Source organism: Lacerta agilis, chromosome 2 (genome assembly GCF_009819535.1).
Source record: "Lacerta agilis isolate rLacAgi1 chromosome 2, rLacAgi1.pri, whole genome shotgun sequence".
Taxonomy (NCBI): domain Eukaryota; kingdom Metazoa; phylum Chordata; class Lepidosauria; order Squamata; family Lacertidae; genus Lacerta; species Lacerta agilis.
The window spans coordinates 50,515,178-50,530,937 of record NC_046313.1 but is presented as its reverse complement, the minus strand read 5'-3'; the positions used below and the strand labels follow the sequence as shown (position 1 = coordinate 50,530,937).

Sequence of the window (15,760 nt, the reverse complement as noted above, 5' to 3'; positions counted from 1 at the left end):
TATAATAGGGAACTTCTACTTTTTTCCAGCATTATGTAAATATGAAACATATTAGTACCAGAATTGTTTGTGACTTTGAGCAGTACTTTTAAAAGCTATCTGTTCCACTTAAGCAAAGTACATATGCATATGGGCCCTAGCTATGACAGGCAAGTTTCCATAAGCTATTCCATAGTCAGCATGGGGAAAGGACCAGGTGGATACTCTCTACTTAGCTTCATAATTTTAGGTTATGAACCACACTGAGATCTAAGGATAAAAGACGGTATACAAATTGAATAAGTAAATAATAATAATAATTTTATATTATTTATAATGACCAAATAAGTTTCCATAGTTCAGTTACATTGTAAGCAAGACATTGCCAATATATTGTTTGACAGTATGTAGTTATCATTTCCTTTAAAGACTTGAGTATTTCTTTTTGCGTAAACTAGGTAGAATTACTTTGCATTACATGTTTGTCTGCTTTAGGTTAATAATGTGGTTTCAGTAAAAAGCAGTGAAACACCCAAATGTTTCTTCAGAAGTTGTGCTACTTTGCTTGAATTAACTTGATGTCTACAAATGGTTACCCTAAACACACTTATTAGGCAGGTGTGGGCAACCATTTTTCTGTCAGGGATCGCATTCCCCAGGAGTAATCGGTTGGAGGCCATATGCTGGATGTGGGCGGGGCCAGATCCAGTGGGTGGGTGGGACCACATTTTTTCTCTTTCTGATGCTCCCTTTTCTCTCTCTCCCCTTTCCTGCCTGTCCAGCAGACTGTCAGGAAGTGACGAGTCACTCTTGCCAGCAGTCTGAAATGATTGCTTGCAAAGAGCTTTTGAAATCAGGCTGTGGGCCACATAGAATAAGGTCAAGGGATTCAGGTTGGCCATCTTTGTTGAACAGTACTGAGCTTGAAAATAATTGCTTTGTTAGTGTAACCATTTTCCTTACCTAGCCTTAATTGTTCCTTACTACTTTTTGCACACCAAAGGACACAGAAGTATATATCATTTATATATGATGTTTGCCTTCTTTACCCACTGTTGACTAAAACCAGTCTCCAAAGGACCTGCATGTCTTGTTAACTAATTTCCCTTTTTTAATCCAAGGTAACAGTGCCCATTTGGAAGTTTGCATTCCTTAAAAATCATATTTGTGCTTTGTGTGCTCAGGAATCCATGTCCAGTCTTGCTTTTGCAGTTCGCTTTTTTTAGTTTAGGTTTACATTCACTTCTAGTCAGTTGAACAAGCTACCCAATTATTCTCTTGTTTTAATTTACCCTACAGCAACATTAGGCGGGATTTCCCAAGTCTAATTATTTCCATGCTGAGATGAAAACATTCGTAGGATTATAATGTCTCACGTAAACCTGGGGCCAGATTAGCATCAGATCTTGGAAAAAGCACAGTAGTGTTTGTTTTTTTCGAGGTAAGTGGCAGTACTATATCTACTGCACATCTGAGATTTGGAATCTGGCCCTGGAGGTGAGAGTACTGTTAATAATTAAAACTGCAGGGAGAAAGGGTGGGGAACCCTTCAGACACTACTGTCCTTGCTCACAGTATTAAAATAATCTGGATTTTTGTGCCATGCCAGTTCTATTTCTGGCAGAGTTGGGGGCAAAAGAGCATTGTTAAATTTACATTGCATAATCATGAAGTATCAGGACAGATTGACAATGGAATTTGTGTTCTGCAAGGATTATGTTATATGTGAAGAACTGCATTCAGTGTGTGCAATTTTTTAAAAAAAGTTTTAGCTGGTTCATGTCAACTTTCTAAAAAACAAAAAAGACAAACTTTATGGATACCAATATATTGGTGCTTAGTGTATGTATTCCAACAGAACCAAAACACAGCTGTGCTTTTGAATATATTTTCCGTCGAAGAAAGCCCTGCCAAATCAGTACACTTGCCATTTTGTTACAGAACTACTTTTAGTGAATTTGCAGCCAAGCATGCTAAAGACTCGCGATTCAAAGCAATTGAAAAAATGAAAGACCGGGAAGCCTTGTTTAATGAGTTTATCACAGCAGCAAGAAAGAAGGAAAAAGAAGATTCGAAGACCAGAGGAGAGAAGGTAAGATTTTTATATCAAGGATGTGAAAATAGCATAATGGGAGGATTAGGGAAGGGCCCATGCTAGTCTTCTAGATTTGCTCTTCACCCCCTCCCCCAATTTATTTTTTCCTTTTGTTTCTCTCCCCCCCCCCAGTTTAAGCATTTGACCATGTGTCTTATTTGGAGGTGTGGGGTTGGTCATTTTACTCTTTTTTTCTTCTAAATTTGGAATAAGTTTAATGTTCTAGAAAATGTACTACAATTTTCTTCCAAATTCGTATCTAGGTTTTAAAATCCTAGATATATATATATATATATATACCGGTATATATATATATATATATATATATATATATATATATATATATATATATATATAGGGGGCGGGACAAATGTCTGACTGGAAAACTCCAAGCAGACCATTACATACCCATCCTGTCAGTGATGCAAGCAGGATTTGAGAACTATTTGTGGGCAAATTTCAAAATGCTAACACTTCAGTGCTTTTTTAATCTTCCAGTAAATGTATCTTAGCATGACTACTTATCAGAATTAAAGGTCGCCTATGAAAGATTAATGAATTTCAAATGTCATTTGTCTGCACTGTCAATACAAGAGACAAAGTGCACATCACTGGGGAAGGTGGATGCTACAAAGTATCTTCAACAAGCGTTAGCATCAAAATATGCAGCAACTTTCTTCAGTGTCTTTGTATACACCTTTGAAACCTAATCATTTCTGGTATTTCTGTTTCCTTACATACTCCTTAAGTGAAGCGAATATAAATTCCTTTCAATATGTACTATAGATAGAGGCAAAACTTTCAGGCAAAAGTTACCTGTCGTATAGGAATGGAAAACATTCACAGCTGAAATGCAGAAATCTTAATATTGCAAAATAATAATAATCAGAAAATCCTTTGGGTAGGATCCAACATTGTCCGAGCAGACTTCCACCCACGTATTGGGTATTTCACTTCCCCCCTGCTGCCCTATTGTGTGAGCAAGCATCTGTTCCACACTTGCATTTGATGGAACCCCTTAGGGAACTGAAAATAAAGGCAAGTGACTTACATAAGGCCACTCATACTAGGCATGAGATTCAACCCACCCACTACTTGATGCACTGCTCAGTCTCATAGGCTGCAGTCCTCTACCCACTTTCCTGACAGTGAGCCCCATTGTACTCAATGGAACTTCTGATAGATATGTACAGGATTGTGCCCTTAAACTCTATGGTACATCTATATGCACCAGAATGATTAGCTTTCTAGAGGTGAACATGTATAACCTAGAACTAGCCTAAATTGCACTCTACTACTGTATCTGATTTTTGTTGGAAGCCGCCCAGAGTGGCTGGGGAAATCCAGCCAGATGGGCGGGGTACAAATAATAAATATTATTATTATTATTATTATTATTATTATTATTATTATTACTTGTTTTAATCTGTAATCATGGCTTAAACATTATTGTTGCATCTTAGCCATTATCAAAATGAATAGTTAATAAGTAAATTATTTTATGTTGCATGAGTTACATCAAACAAGATTTTGTGTTAAATAAATGTGTTTATCTTTGCATCTGAAACTAATTATTTCTTTTCTCCCAAAGCCTCTTGTAACCATTTTATGTATTCTGTTTTGTAACAAGTGGATAGATTTTACAGTTTTGTGCTGTGCGGCCTGTCAATCAGTTCAGTCTGACAGCTGTCAATCACTGACACGCAAAGTATTATGGGATTCCCTAGTGAGGAAAGAATTGGTATCTCTGTGTGGTGACTTTAGCCTCCCGCAGTTCCGGTACTTTACATTTTTTTCAGTTTTTTCCTTGTGAAGTGATGAGAGTTGTGCCCAGAATGTGTAAACTGCAAAAAGAGGAGAAAAATCCTCCTAAATAAAAGCAAAGTATTTTCAGCCATACATGCTTTTTTGATTCTGCAAGAAACATAAAAGTTGATTTAAAATATGCTTAAAGTGTTAAGTGAAGCTTTCTCAGCCAGTTCTTCTCTTCCCAAAAAAAAAGGTTTAATGCAGGGGCAGAGAAACCTGTGGCCCTCCAGATTTTGTTGGACTCCAGTTCCTATCATTGCTGGCTGGGGTAATGGGTGTTGGAGTTAAACAATATCTGTAAGGCTTCAGGTTCTCTATCTCTAATTTAATACTATAATTTTATGATTTCCCACAAACCTTTAAAGTAAGTGATTTGGGTTTTGTTTGTTTTGGCATCTTCCAACTCTGTGGTTCACTTGTTTAGTGAAATTAAAGAGAGAAGATAGCAAAGTTCCCTTAGGACTAAATTCTTATGCTGAAGGAAGAGATGTAAGGCACATCAACTAAATTGAGGAGTTTCATCTTTCAGAAGTGTATTATATAGCTCCGCTCAGTAATGTCTAACTAAGCTGAATGTTGCCAGGTCAGTACCTTGTAACTAAACAATTCTGCCTCCCTTCCTTTTCCCCAGAAAAACTTCAGTGACCCCACAGCTACCATGTCCATTTAAAAAAATTAAAAATTAAGCCAGAATAGATGGACAGGTACAGTTTTGTTAATGCATTTATGGATTTAGTATCTATAATCTTGAATTTACACTTTTCATTTTCTACTTTACTTTTCCTGAAGGGTGACAGTTTTCAAGTAAAATGTGGTGTTCTCTCCACTGTATGAAACCAGAAAACATGCATGTTTCCTAAACCCTATAATTATATTAAAATATTAGGAGAATGGATTGGCTGGTTTTGGTAGAAAAGACCGTGGAAGGGTTGCCTTTAGTTGGAATACTGTATGTTCCTGCAGCACTAGGTGGTAAGATCATGCTGGCTTTCAAGTTAGAAAAAGCAGGGCAGCTGCTGGTTTCTAGAGAGACGGGTACATGCTGTGCATAGCTGTCAACTTTTCCCTTTTCTTGTGAGGAATCCTATTCAGAATAAGGGAATTTCCCTTAAAAGGGGGGGGGGGGGAGTTGACAGCTATGATGCTGTGTAGATGTCAGGCAGGTTTGTAACTGTACCTTCTTTGTGTTGTAATGTTCTGAAGCCTTCTAAATGAATCCCAGTTAAATTATGGCTTGAAGATTAGCTTTGTGTACAGTAGAAAAATAGCAATAATCGATTAGGTGTTCCTATACAATTACCCTTACTTTAAAGATTTCCACAGAAACACATTTTGTTTATAATTTCATAAGTGTTGTTTTCATATATCTGGCTTAGAAAGCTTTCTGTTTTGATACTAGTTGCATGCTATGCTTAAGTTCATTTTTGGAATAACAGATAACATTAAAAAATAGCTATAAGGTTACTGAATATCTTCTTAAATACTACTGATAGATCTGCCATTGGTGGAGAGAGAAATTGCTCTACACAGTGTTGTGCAGCCTTTTCATGATTTTATTTGCCTTGGACTTTAAAAAATTCATTGTCCTTGCATAATACTGTGCCAAGATCCAAACATAAGTGTTGAGGGAGATCTACAGACTATTAGCATTATTTTTATGTAGTAATTAATAATTGAAGGAAGCTAGAATGCAAGTTTTAATTGGCTGGTAAGGCACATCTGCATCAAGCTGCAATGTTAATCATACTTAAGTCATTGGGATTTGGTGTGCTATAATGCATTAAGACTTGGGGTTGCAGGTAACACCCTCTGCGTGCATGATTTGGGTTTGCGGGGTGGGAGTTAAGATTTATAATATAGCCTGACGTACAATTGAATACTATCTGTTCTAGAGCTAAAATAACTATGATCTCTCTAATCTCAGAAAGAAGCTGTGAATGCTCTTAAAGTGATAAACTTGACCCCTTGGCCAATTCAGAAAGATAAGATAACTGGTAAAAGGTTTCTTAATGGTCAGAGGCCTGATTACGTGTGAGCATAAATTGTTTGTGTGAAGCATCTTCCCATGTGATTGCAGCAATTGTACTCCTACTATCTAGCAGCCATGCATGGGGCAGAGGTGCTGTGGAGAAGCACCCTCCTGGTGGCAGTGCTAGAATAACTGGAAGGGAATGAGTTCAGCAGAGTTCCAGGTTGGCAGTGCAACTGTGGAGCTGCCACCAACCTGGAGCTGCTCCAGTCTTGCCACCTCTCTGTGCAGCATCACCACCTGGAGGACACTCCACTTCTCCCACATACATGCACAAACCACTGTTGATGCTATCACAACTCCTGAAGAGGTGGGTTTTCACTGCCACAACAACATGAGAAGTTGATTCATCCAAACAGATTATGATGTGCTACTGTGCCTTGTTACGTGATTTTACCCGTCCAGGTGACAGTACATGTGACTCTACCAAAGGCTCTGCAATGACATCTCTGTCATACATAAAATTAAGAAAATTCCAGAATTTCCAAGGGAAGCCAACAGAAAAAAATAACTTGGGAGAGAGGGGGAAGGAAAGAGAAATGATGTTTATATTTTGCTGCATTTGTTTATATGGAAGGGAGAATTGTTTCATGAAACATTTCATTGTAGACTGAATTCTACTATTATGATTTATGCTTGCATTTAGTCAGATATGTTTGGACAACTTCTTACTATTTTGTATGAAACTTAATTGTGCCCTTCATACCAAGTTTTGAAATCATTATCCATTGCTAGCTGCTACCAATGCTGTCCTTGGAACATTAACTTGCCCATTTTTATGCTCACATATAAATATTGATACTTTATTCTATGATTCTATTCCTTAATTCAGTGAGTTGGTACTTAAAAGTGCAATGAGAAATCTAAGGGTGTAGCCCACCAAGCATTGCTTCTGTGAACCAACTATCTTCGGTGGATTATACCATGGCTAGAATCCAAAAGTACAGTTTACACACATGTTCTAGAGCTCTGGACTACTTATCAAAGCAGGCTCTCTTTATAAGTGGTGTGGACTTAGACTGCATGCACACACTTCCTTAAGGTGGAAGGATTGCACAAATAAACACTTATGTCCCATGGTGCGCACTACACATTTGTGTTTCCCTACCATGCATGTAGAGGACAGTTTCAATAAATATGAGGACTAGTCCCATATTTACATTCTGGGTTTCCTGTGCAGTTTCTGCAGGAGCAATACCAGTTGTGTATATGATGCACACTTTTTAAGTGGAAGAGCAGATTAGAACTGCTATAGTAGGAACTTCTGAAGAAAGCCCTAAAAATTGAGGTGGTTCTCTTCCACATGTGTAAGCACCCTCTTTAGGTAATGTCCTAAGACTTTCATGACTGCAGTATCCTTAAAGGAATTAGTCACATTGCATTTTGAATGCTTCTGTATATATATATTCAAATATCTCTTTCAAAATGCCAGTGGATTAAATTTAAAGTTTAGTATTCTAATGGACTCATCTAGTTTTGAATCTATTAAGTTAAAATAGTTTTTGCTGTACGGTGAGTCTGCTTCTTTTTATTTCTAAATTACACTGCAAGCATTCAGAAGTCGAAGTGACTTCTTTTGTTCCCTTTTTCTTCCTTTTGTCTTATGTTTTGAAATATAGATCAAAATGGACTTCTTTGAACTGTTATCTAATCACCACTTGGACAGTCAGTCTCGCTGGAGCAAAGTGAAGGACAAAGTAGAGACTGACCCTCGTTACAAAGCTGTGGATAGCTCTTCACAAAGGGAGGATCTTTTTAAGCAGTACATTGAGAAAATAGCCAAAGTACGTGTGTTGCTAATGAAGTTGCTTCCATGTTCATAGTATTTCAGTGATGAAGGAATTGATAATAGACTTTGAAATACCCCACACTAGCATAAATCAGTTTTCTTAGCAGTGGTAGGAATTGCCCCATAGTTTCAGATTGGGGTCCTTATTTATTTATTTATTTATTTAGCCTTATTAAACACCTTGAGGTGACACATGATATATATATATATAATATAAAAAAGAACAAGAGCACAATCTGGACAAGCATCCTAGGGTCCATAAGATTCTGCAGATTGATGATAGAGGGATTAGGGGGAGTTTTGGACCAATAGCCATCCTATTTTCCTGACAAATTCTTGGAGGCAGGAGAAGGGAGTGGAGTATGGTGGCCCCGAGGATGTTTTAGGTATTCCAAATGACTTCACTATGCCCAATGAAATGTTGGACTTTCGCCACTCCTTTTTGAAAGTCCTTGGGGTGTTTTGCCAGTACAAGACCAGAGTCTGCTTGAACACGTAGAACTAGTCATGAACTTACTTGAATCCTAGCCCTGATTTATTCTTCACTCAGCAGTTGTGATTTTGAAGGTAGTCTTATCACATCTTTTAGTATGCAGTGGGTTGGGTTGCATCCAGTTGGTCTCCCTCCACTGATGAAAGGTTCTTTGTTCCAGCAAAGCCTTCCAGCCACAGAACAGGTTTTAAGCTGATGGTTGGGAATTCTCCCCCCTTTCCCTATATGCTGTACAGAATTAAGGAAACCTTGTAATATCATGGGAGGGGGTGGGGTGCTGCTGGAGAGGAATTGCGTTGATTCCACTTCATTAACGGAGCTACACCAGTTGGATACAACTCATTGTCTTTCGTTTGTCTGGGTCTAATTTGTGTAGCCCATCGGAGCTGTGATAACTATAGTTAACAAACATTCTTAAAAGTTTTAATTGAAACCTTACACTAGCAGCAGCAGTTTAATGGATCATATTTTAAACTAGCTGCATTTATTTGCTTTATTAGTTTTATTTCTTGAGTTCATTTTGTGTTAAAATTCGTAGCTAGGCTAAGCAGAATGTAATGTGTATTTTGGCTTCCATTTCAGAATGTGGACTCTGAAAAAGAAAAAGAACTGGAAAGACAGGCTCGCATTGAAGCAAGTTTGCGTGAACGAGAGAGAGAAGTTCAGAAAGCTCGCTCTGAACAGACAAAGGAGATTGATAGAGAACGAGAGCAGCACAAACGAGAAGAGGCCATTCAGAATTTCAAAGCTCTCCTATCTGATATGGTGAGGTTCCTATGTGTTGAAATTAACAAGGTCAAGTATGCACTTGTGTATAGAGAACACATTAATTTGTTTCCTGTTGATTTTAATCCCATAAGAGACTGATGTGAGTATAGATGCCTTCCCTAAAGTCCTACGATTTCAGAAGAGCTAAATTATCCATCTTTCCTCCCCCCCCCTTTTTTCCATTGGCCAGTGTAATAATTGGGTGGTATTCAACTAGGTTTTGCTTAGATACTCATAGAAATTAATGAACATGACTTGGGCTCCATCTCCATTTTACAGCAGTATCATATCACTTTTTTTAAAAACAAATATTTTATTTTATTGATTTATTATGCAAATACAGTGGTGCCTCGCAAGACGAAATTAATTCGTTCTGCGAGTGCTGTCGTATAGCGAAAATTTCATCTTGCGAAGCACCAACGGGGGAAGAGCAGTTTGACGGGGGGGGGGATCGCGAAAATTTTTCGTCTTGCGAGGCAAGCCCATTGGAAAATTCGTCTTGCGAGACAGCCTTTCGCTAGCAAATGCCTTTCGTCTAGCGAGGCATTCGTCTAGCGAGGTACCACTGTACAAAACAAAAGCAAAGCATACATACATCTGGCAGAAATAAAGACAGAAAAAGAAAAACACACACACACACACAACAGGTACAAAAATAAATACAATATGAAAATGGAAAAAATTCAAAGAATATAAACAGTAAAGTAAATAACTAAGAAAGACTTCCCAGGGTGCCATTTCTCTGCTGAGGTACTGGCTTTTCTGGGATGGGTTCCATTTGCTTATTTTTTGGTTTTGGTTTTGACTTCCGTCAAATCACACAGCAGTTTATTTCCTGTGGCTAAAAGAGTTTCTCTGTATTTCATTATATTCCTCATCTTGGTACGAGGAGTCGTATTCTCACTTACTGGTTTATTCTAAACACAGCCAAATCCTGGTTGATGAACCTTGATTCGATAAATAAGTACAGTGGTGCCTCGCAAGACAAAATTAATTCGTTCCGCAAGAATTTTCGTCTTGCGAGGCACCGTTTCCCATAGGAACGCATTAAAATTTAATTAATGCATCGCGCCCGGCCATCCAAAATGGCGGGCACGATCCCACTCCGCCCCCGCACCGGAGCCTCGCCGTGCCGCGTTTTAAAGCTGCAGGGAGAGAACAGCAGCATTGCTGTTCGCTCGTTGCAGCTTTAAAACGCGGCGCTGCGCCATACAGGGAGCTGTAAAGGCTTACCTTTTGGCTCCGGTCGAGAGGGGTGTTGTCCATCGCGTCCATCTTGGATCGACTGTGCATGTCTGGAGATCACAGACATGCACAGTCGATCCAAGATGGACGCGATGGACAACACCTCAAATATAAAAGGGCTTAAGTTACTGAATCCCACTGAAACTGTTCTTAACATGAGTTACCACTTTAGCTAATGGGGTCTCTCGCTGCTGCCGCCGCCGGGTTGGGTATTATTCCTCTTCAAGTGACGGAGGCAGGAGAACAAAGAACTCTGGGAGGCAGGCACAGTCTCCTCAGTTTTTTCTCTCCTGCCTGATGGATCAGATCATTTCCCCCCGGCTCTCAGTGATCTTTCTTTAAGCTAAGTTCTTTTACTTTCAAATACTCTTTTTTTTTCTTTTTTTTGTGGGGCTACTCTTGAGTATGACTTAGTTAGATAATGCTCAATGTTTCCATGAAACTTGTAGGTATAAGTATTGTCTTCAGCACAGCCAAAATCCATGCTTCTTATTTTTTTGGGGGGGGGGGGCAACCCACATAGCAAAAGAGACCACCTTGGGAAGATTTTTACATTAATGCCGACATATTTCTCCCTCTTTGGTAGATGTATTTATACCAAAGTAATGGAGAACTCCTTTGACACTTGACACATATTTTTACAACCCGGTCTAGTTGTGACTGTAATTGGTTTTAAACTGTTTTTATTGCTGTTTTTAATATTCCTGTAACCCACCCAGGGACTTTCTAGTGAAGGGCAAGTAATAAATGGAGTAATAATAGTAATACTCTTAATGCAAATTTAGTTTTTTGAAGTATATGAAGCTGTGTAGTGATTGAAATTATTCCTTCCATTAGGTGCGATCTTCAGATGTGTCATGGTCCGATACTAGAAGGACACTTCGAAAAGATCATCGGTGGGAATCTGGCTCCCTTCTAGAAAGAGAAGAGAAGGAAAAACTATTTAACGAACACATTGAGGCACTTACAAAGAAAAAGAAAGAGCATTTCCGGCAACTTCTAGATGAAACTTCATCAGTAAGCAGATGCTCTGCAATTTTTCTTGGGTTCTAACATCATAGTTTTATGTGTGTTTTTGTTGTTTCTCAGTGTACACATATCTTACTGCTAAATATTATTGAGATTAAATTGGTATTTTCTACTGTTGTTTCATTTTCCACTGACGTCTGCCTAGCAAATGTGTATTTGCTGAATTAAAAAATAGTCTGTTCAAGCCCACTCTTACATTGTGCCAGTTTCTAGATCTGAGCTATGTTGAGTGGGTGGAGAGAGATTTGCAAACATTTTTCTGATTCCTTTTGACACAGTCTGATGGTTGGTAGCAGATCTCAGATAAATATAAAAATGCTTATTGGTGGGGTGGGGAATAGGTTTGATCCTACATGAATAAATGTTAACAATTTAGTAGTGCGTATTGATTCATAGTCTACCAAGTTAAACACCTCACTATTTAAATGGCTTCAGTTTCTCAACTTATTTTATTATGCAAATCTTGTTTAAAAGTAGCATTGAGTTCAAAAGTGAAAACAATGTAACAGTATACCAAAACTGCCAGTCAGCACCTTTATATCTCCTTCCCCTCACTTAACAATTGAGCACAATTAAAGGGCATCCCACAAGGCTGAATAGACTTCCTGTGTTGTGCAGCAGTAGTATAGGCCAGGCTTCCTCTAACTCGCCCCTCCAGATGTTTTTGGCCTACAACTCCCATGATCCCTAGCTAGCAGGACCAGTGGTCAGGGATGGTGGAAATTGTAGTCTCAAAACATCTGGAGGGCCAAGTTTGAGGAAGCCTGTTTTAGGCTGTTTGTGAGAGAGTGGATCCTTCACCCTGGACATCTGCTGAATAGAAGGTCTTTTGCTTCTTTGCAGTAGCCTCGTCTACTTTTGGATGCTTTTCTCTGATTATGGTTTTTTGCAAAGGGGCCATCCTTTGCAAAAATTGCAGCTAAGTATTGCATGTTTGCATTTCTTACCCCAGCCTGTAATATTTCTGTTTTTCTATTTCAAAAGATTACCTTAACATCAACATGGAAAGAAGTAAAGAAAATAATTAAAGAAGATCCCAGGTGTATTAAATTCTCCTCCAGTGACAGGGTAAGAAGCCTTACAGTGGGCATTCTAGACTACCCATGTGATAAAACCAACAGCAATTTCCTCCCTCATATATTTTGTTCAGCAGCCCCTAACAGACATTAGGAGATCTATGTTGTAATGGAGATGAGATGTCCAAATTTGCTTCTTTCTTTTCATGCAGAAAAAGCAAAGAGAGTTTGAAGAGTACATCAGAGACAAATATATTACAGCCAAAGCGGATTTCAGAACGCTTTTGAAAGAGACCAAATTTATAACATACAGGTGTGTATTCAAAAGCAACACAGAGATGGTTCTTCAACCTTTTAATATTTATGTCAAATATCTGGTTAGCTTTAGCAATTTTTTAAACAGGGAAAAAAATGGATTGCCACCAGTTCTTTCCGTGAATTTGAAAGTATTCTAAATCATGGATTTTGATTTTTGGGATGATGCTGTTCAAATTGAATATCTGTGCCAAGCTAATTTTTATGTACACAAATATAGTTCTGAATTTTTACTTAGCAGTGTGAACAGATTGGGTTGGATCCAGAGCTGCTCTTCCACTCCCATAAGGGTTGTTTCTGACCTAGCAGAAGAGTGTTGCATGAAGAAAGTTGCCCCAAGTCCAGAAGAGTTCCTCAAAACCATTTTGTAATCCACAATGTTTATATACTACAGCCTGTATTATTATCATTCGCTATTTCTTACAGTGAAGCACAACTCCTTCTACATTGTGCTGCTGCATTATGAAGAGTCGCTGAGCTCAGTTAGCCTCTGCCAACTGTGTTCAGTGCAGTTTCAAAAATATTAACTATTAAAAGAAAAAAGTTGCAAACTAACAAAGTAGCAGATTTGCCTCCAGCTGTTAGTGATCTCTGCTGATCTCTACTTGAGGAGCTTAGCTTTGTAGGCTGGAATTCTCTTACGCCTTTCCTTCTTGGTTCTTTAAGTAGCCCCAAGAAGATGAAGAAAGGACCGACAACAACAGTTCTTGTAGGCCAGTGGAGGTTTATTCAAAAACTGATGGCATGAGCTCCCCACTCAGGCTTATTCTCTTATATTTGATTATTGCTATTGTTGTCATTGAAACAGAGCACTATCTCAAATGAATGTAAATAATCATTTTTATCTTTGGTTGGTCTGGAGTACAACTGGGATATTGGTATCCATTTTCTACAGGTGTTCTTCAACTGCAGTGTTTTAATTTGAAATGTGCTCATTTTTCTTATTTTACATTTTTATAGTTTAATTAGTGCTGATTTTAAAAGGTACTGGCAGCCCTTGAGACTGAAGTCTTCTGTTTACCTGCAGAACAGATACAGCACAGGCAGTGGCAGTGCAAGATTTTTTACATTCACACATCCCTGCCATTTTGCCTCACCCCTGACCTGAAGGGGCAACCTTATAGGTGAGAGGATAGCCCAGTCTCTGTGTCCTTTTGAGCATTTGGCCTACCTGATTGCAATGTCAAGAGAGATTTATTTTGGTGGGTGGAATTGTTACTGGGACACCTGTCCACTAGTATCTTCACCAAGATTCCAGTTCATTTCTGCGGTGCACCCAGTCATCCAATGGTAATGATGACCCTTACACTTAATTGCAGATCCAAAAAGCTGATCCAGGAATCTGACCAGCACCTGAAGGATATCGAAAAGATATTACAGAATGACAAACGTTATCTGGTACTTGACTGTGTGCCGGAGGAGAGACGCAAACTCATTGTGTCCTATGTAGATGACTTAGATCGCAGAGGTCCCCCACCACCTCCCACAGCTTCAGAGCCTACAAGACGAACAACAAAATAATTGTGACATACTCTTGAACAAGAATATCTGTTAAGTCAAGAAGATTGCATGAGCCATCGTCAGGTTTAATTGTATACATTACCATGAACCTATTGCAAAAACCATCCAAGGAGCAGAGAGAAAAGCAACATTTGTGAACATAAAGCAGTCTCTATACAGAGAGAACATTTGCATTATCGATGCTTTTTCTCTTTGTCGCATGACTGACAAATATTCTAACCATGCAGCTATTTCCAGTGATTTTTAGGTCCTAGAACAATGCGATATCTGTGTACAAGGTGTGAATGTTGGTAGCATTTTGAGGCGTTCTTGGCAGTGTTACATGTGAAAGCCTTGGGATGATTGATATTTGTGGTTTGAAGTTAAGAACGGCAAAAAATACCGCAGATATCCTAATGGGAGAGCCAAGGTCAGGCATTCTTATGATTAAACTATTGACTGCTGAAGACCGCAGTAAGATTATGCCCCTTCATGAACCTGAAAATATAGGGCCTAATTCTCTACTCATGTGTGGCCTTTCCTGTATATAAATCAGGACTAACCCCATTAATGTCAGATCCAGCATGAGAGGAGAATGAGCCTTGCAGTGACCAAATTGAATAAACACCATTTGATCTTGTTCACAGGCCTGCTTTGATTCCCCCCTCTCCTTGTCCTCCCCAGTAGGCACAATCAAGTTGCTTTGCCCAGTAGTCTGGTAATGTTTTTGCTGTAAATTGGAAATGCACAGGAAAAAGTGTGTTCCCCAGGATAGCACGGTTGTACAAATACACTTTTATTTTCCATAAAGTGATCTCTACCAACTTCTGGATTAGAATATGAAGTTCCCTTCTGGGTATTTCTTGTAAACTATATTCCTGTTTTGAATGTTAAACTTGTGTTTCTAAAGTTTAATTTTGAAATGTTGGGATTGTTCAGTTTACGTATTTGAACGACAATAAACCAACCCTTTTTATATATGGATTGTAAATGCTTAGTAAATGGCTCGTTACATTTGGGCAGAGTGGAGGAGGGAGAATCTGAAACAAAGGAATTAACCATATCCATAGCCCTAGCAGGGTATAAGATAGTAGCACATTTTTCTATTTCCTCCTCCCCTTTTTAGATAGGTAGATTCCCCCCCCTTCTTATTTCATTTCCAGGTTTTCTTGCCCAGTGGGAAGGAAAATAAGTATATTAGCTCCAAGGCTGGCATAATTTGATGTTGCCACACCCACAGTGGGAAGACTTATGAGGGCTAACATTCCTGGACTTAAAGAATCATAGGATCACATCCTAAGTGTTTATTTGATGAGTCAGGCATGGGATTTTTTTTTGGAGAAATCACCTACACGTTTAAAGTAGTCAAAATGCCAGAGCATGGGCATCATAATGGGGGGAGGGGAGGGAATGGTTACTGTCCAATTCCAGTGCCTTTGGGGGAGGGATGTGGGAGTAAATAGCCTTAGTGTTGAATAAAATACTAACAGCATCTATATTTTGTTGAATTTAAAGGTAAAAATAAAGTATAGCTTTTATTTCTGAGTACCACAGAGCACTTTAGCTGCAAATGCTTCTTTTAAAAATGCAGAATAAGTATGTGCACATTTTCTCACTAATGAAAGTAAAGCGAGCTCTGCAGGGCTCTTTTCTCTTTAGAGTTGCCAGATCATTTGTGATACTCGCCAAGAAT

General features: G+C 38.7%; 1 protein-coding gene across 1 annotated transcript in view; it reads left to right on the top strand.

Annotated features, from left to right (window-relative positions):
- The window catches only part of TCERG1 (transcription elongation regulator 1), a 37,644-nt gene extending 22,597 nt beyond the window's left edge, over positions 1–15,047 (top strand). Inside the window, 7 exon segments of the mRNA XM_033139993.1 lie at positions 1,921–2,071; positions 7,532–7,696; positions 8,777–8,959; positions 11,045–11,224; positions 12,221–12,304; positions 12,465–12,565; positions 13,887–15,047. Of these exon segments, the coding sequence (XP_032995884.1) occupies positions 1,921–2,071; positions 7,532–7,696; positions 8,777–8,959; positions 11,045–11,224; positions 12,221–12,304; positions 12,465–12,565; positions 13,887–14,088 (1,066 nt within the window). The 3' untranslated portion in view covers positions 14,089–15,047.
- Positions 15,048–15,760: the final 713 nt, after the last annotated feature.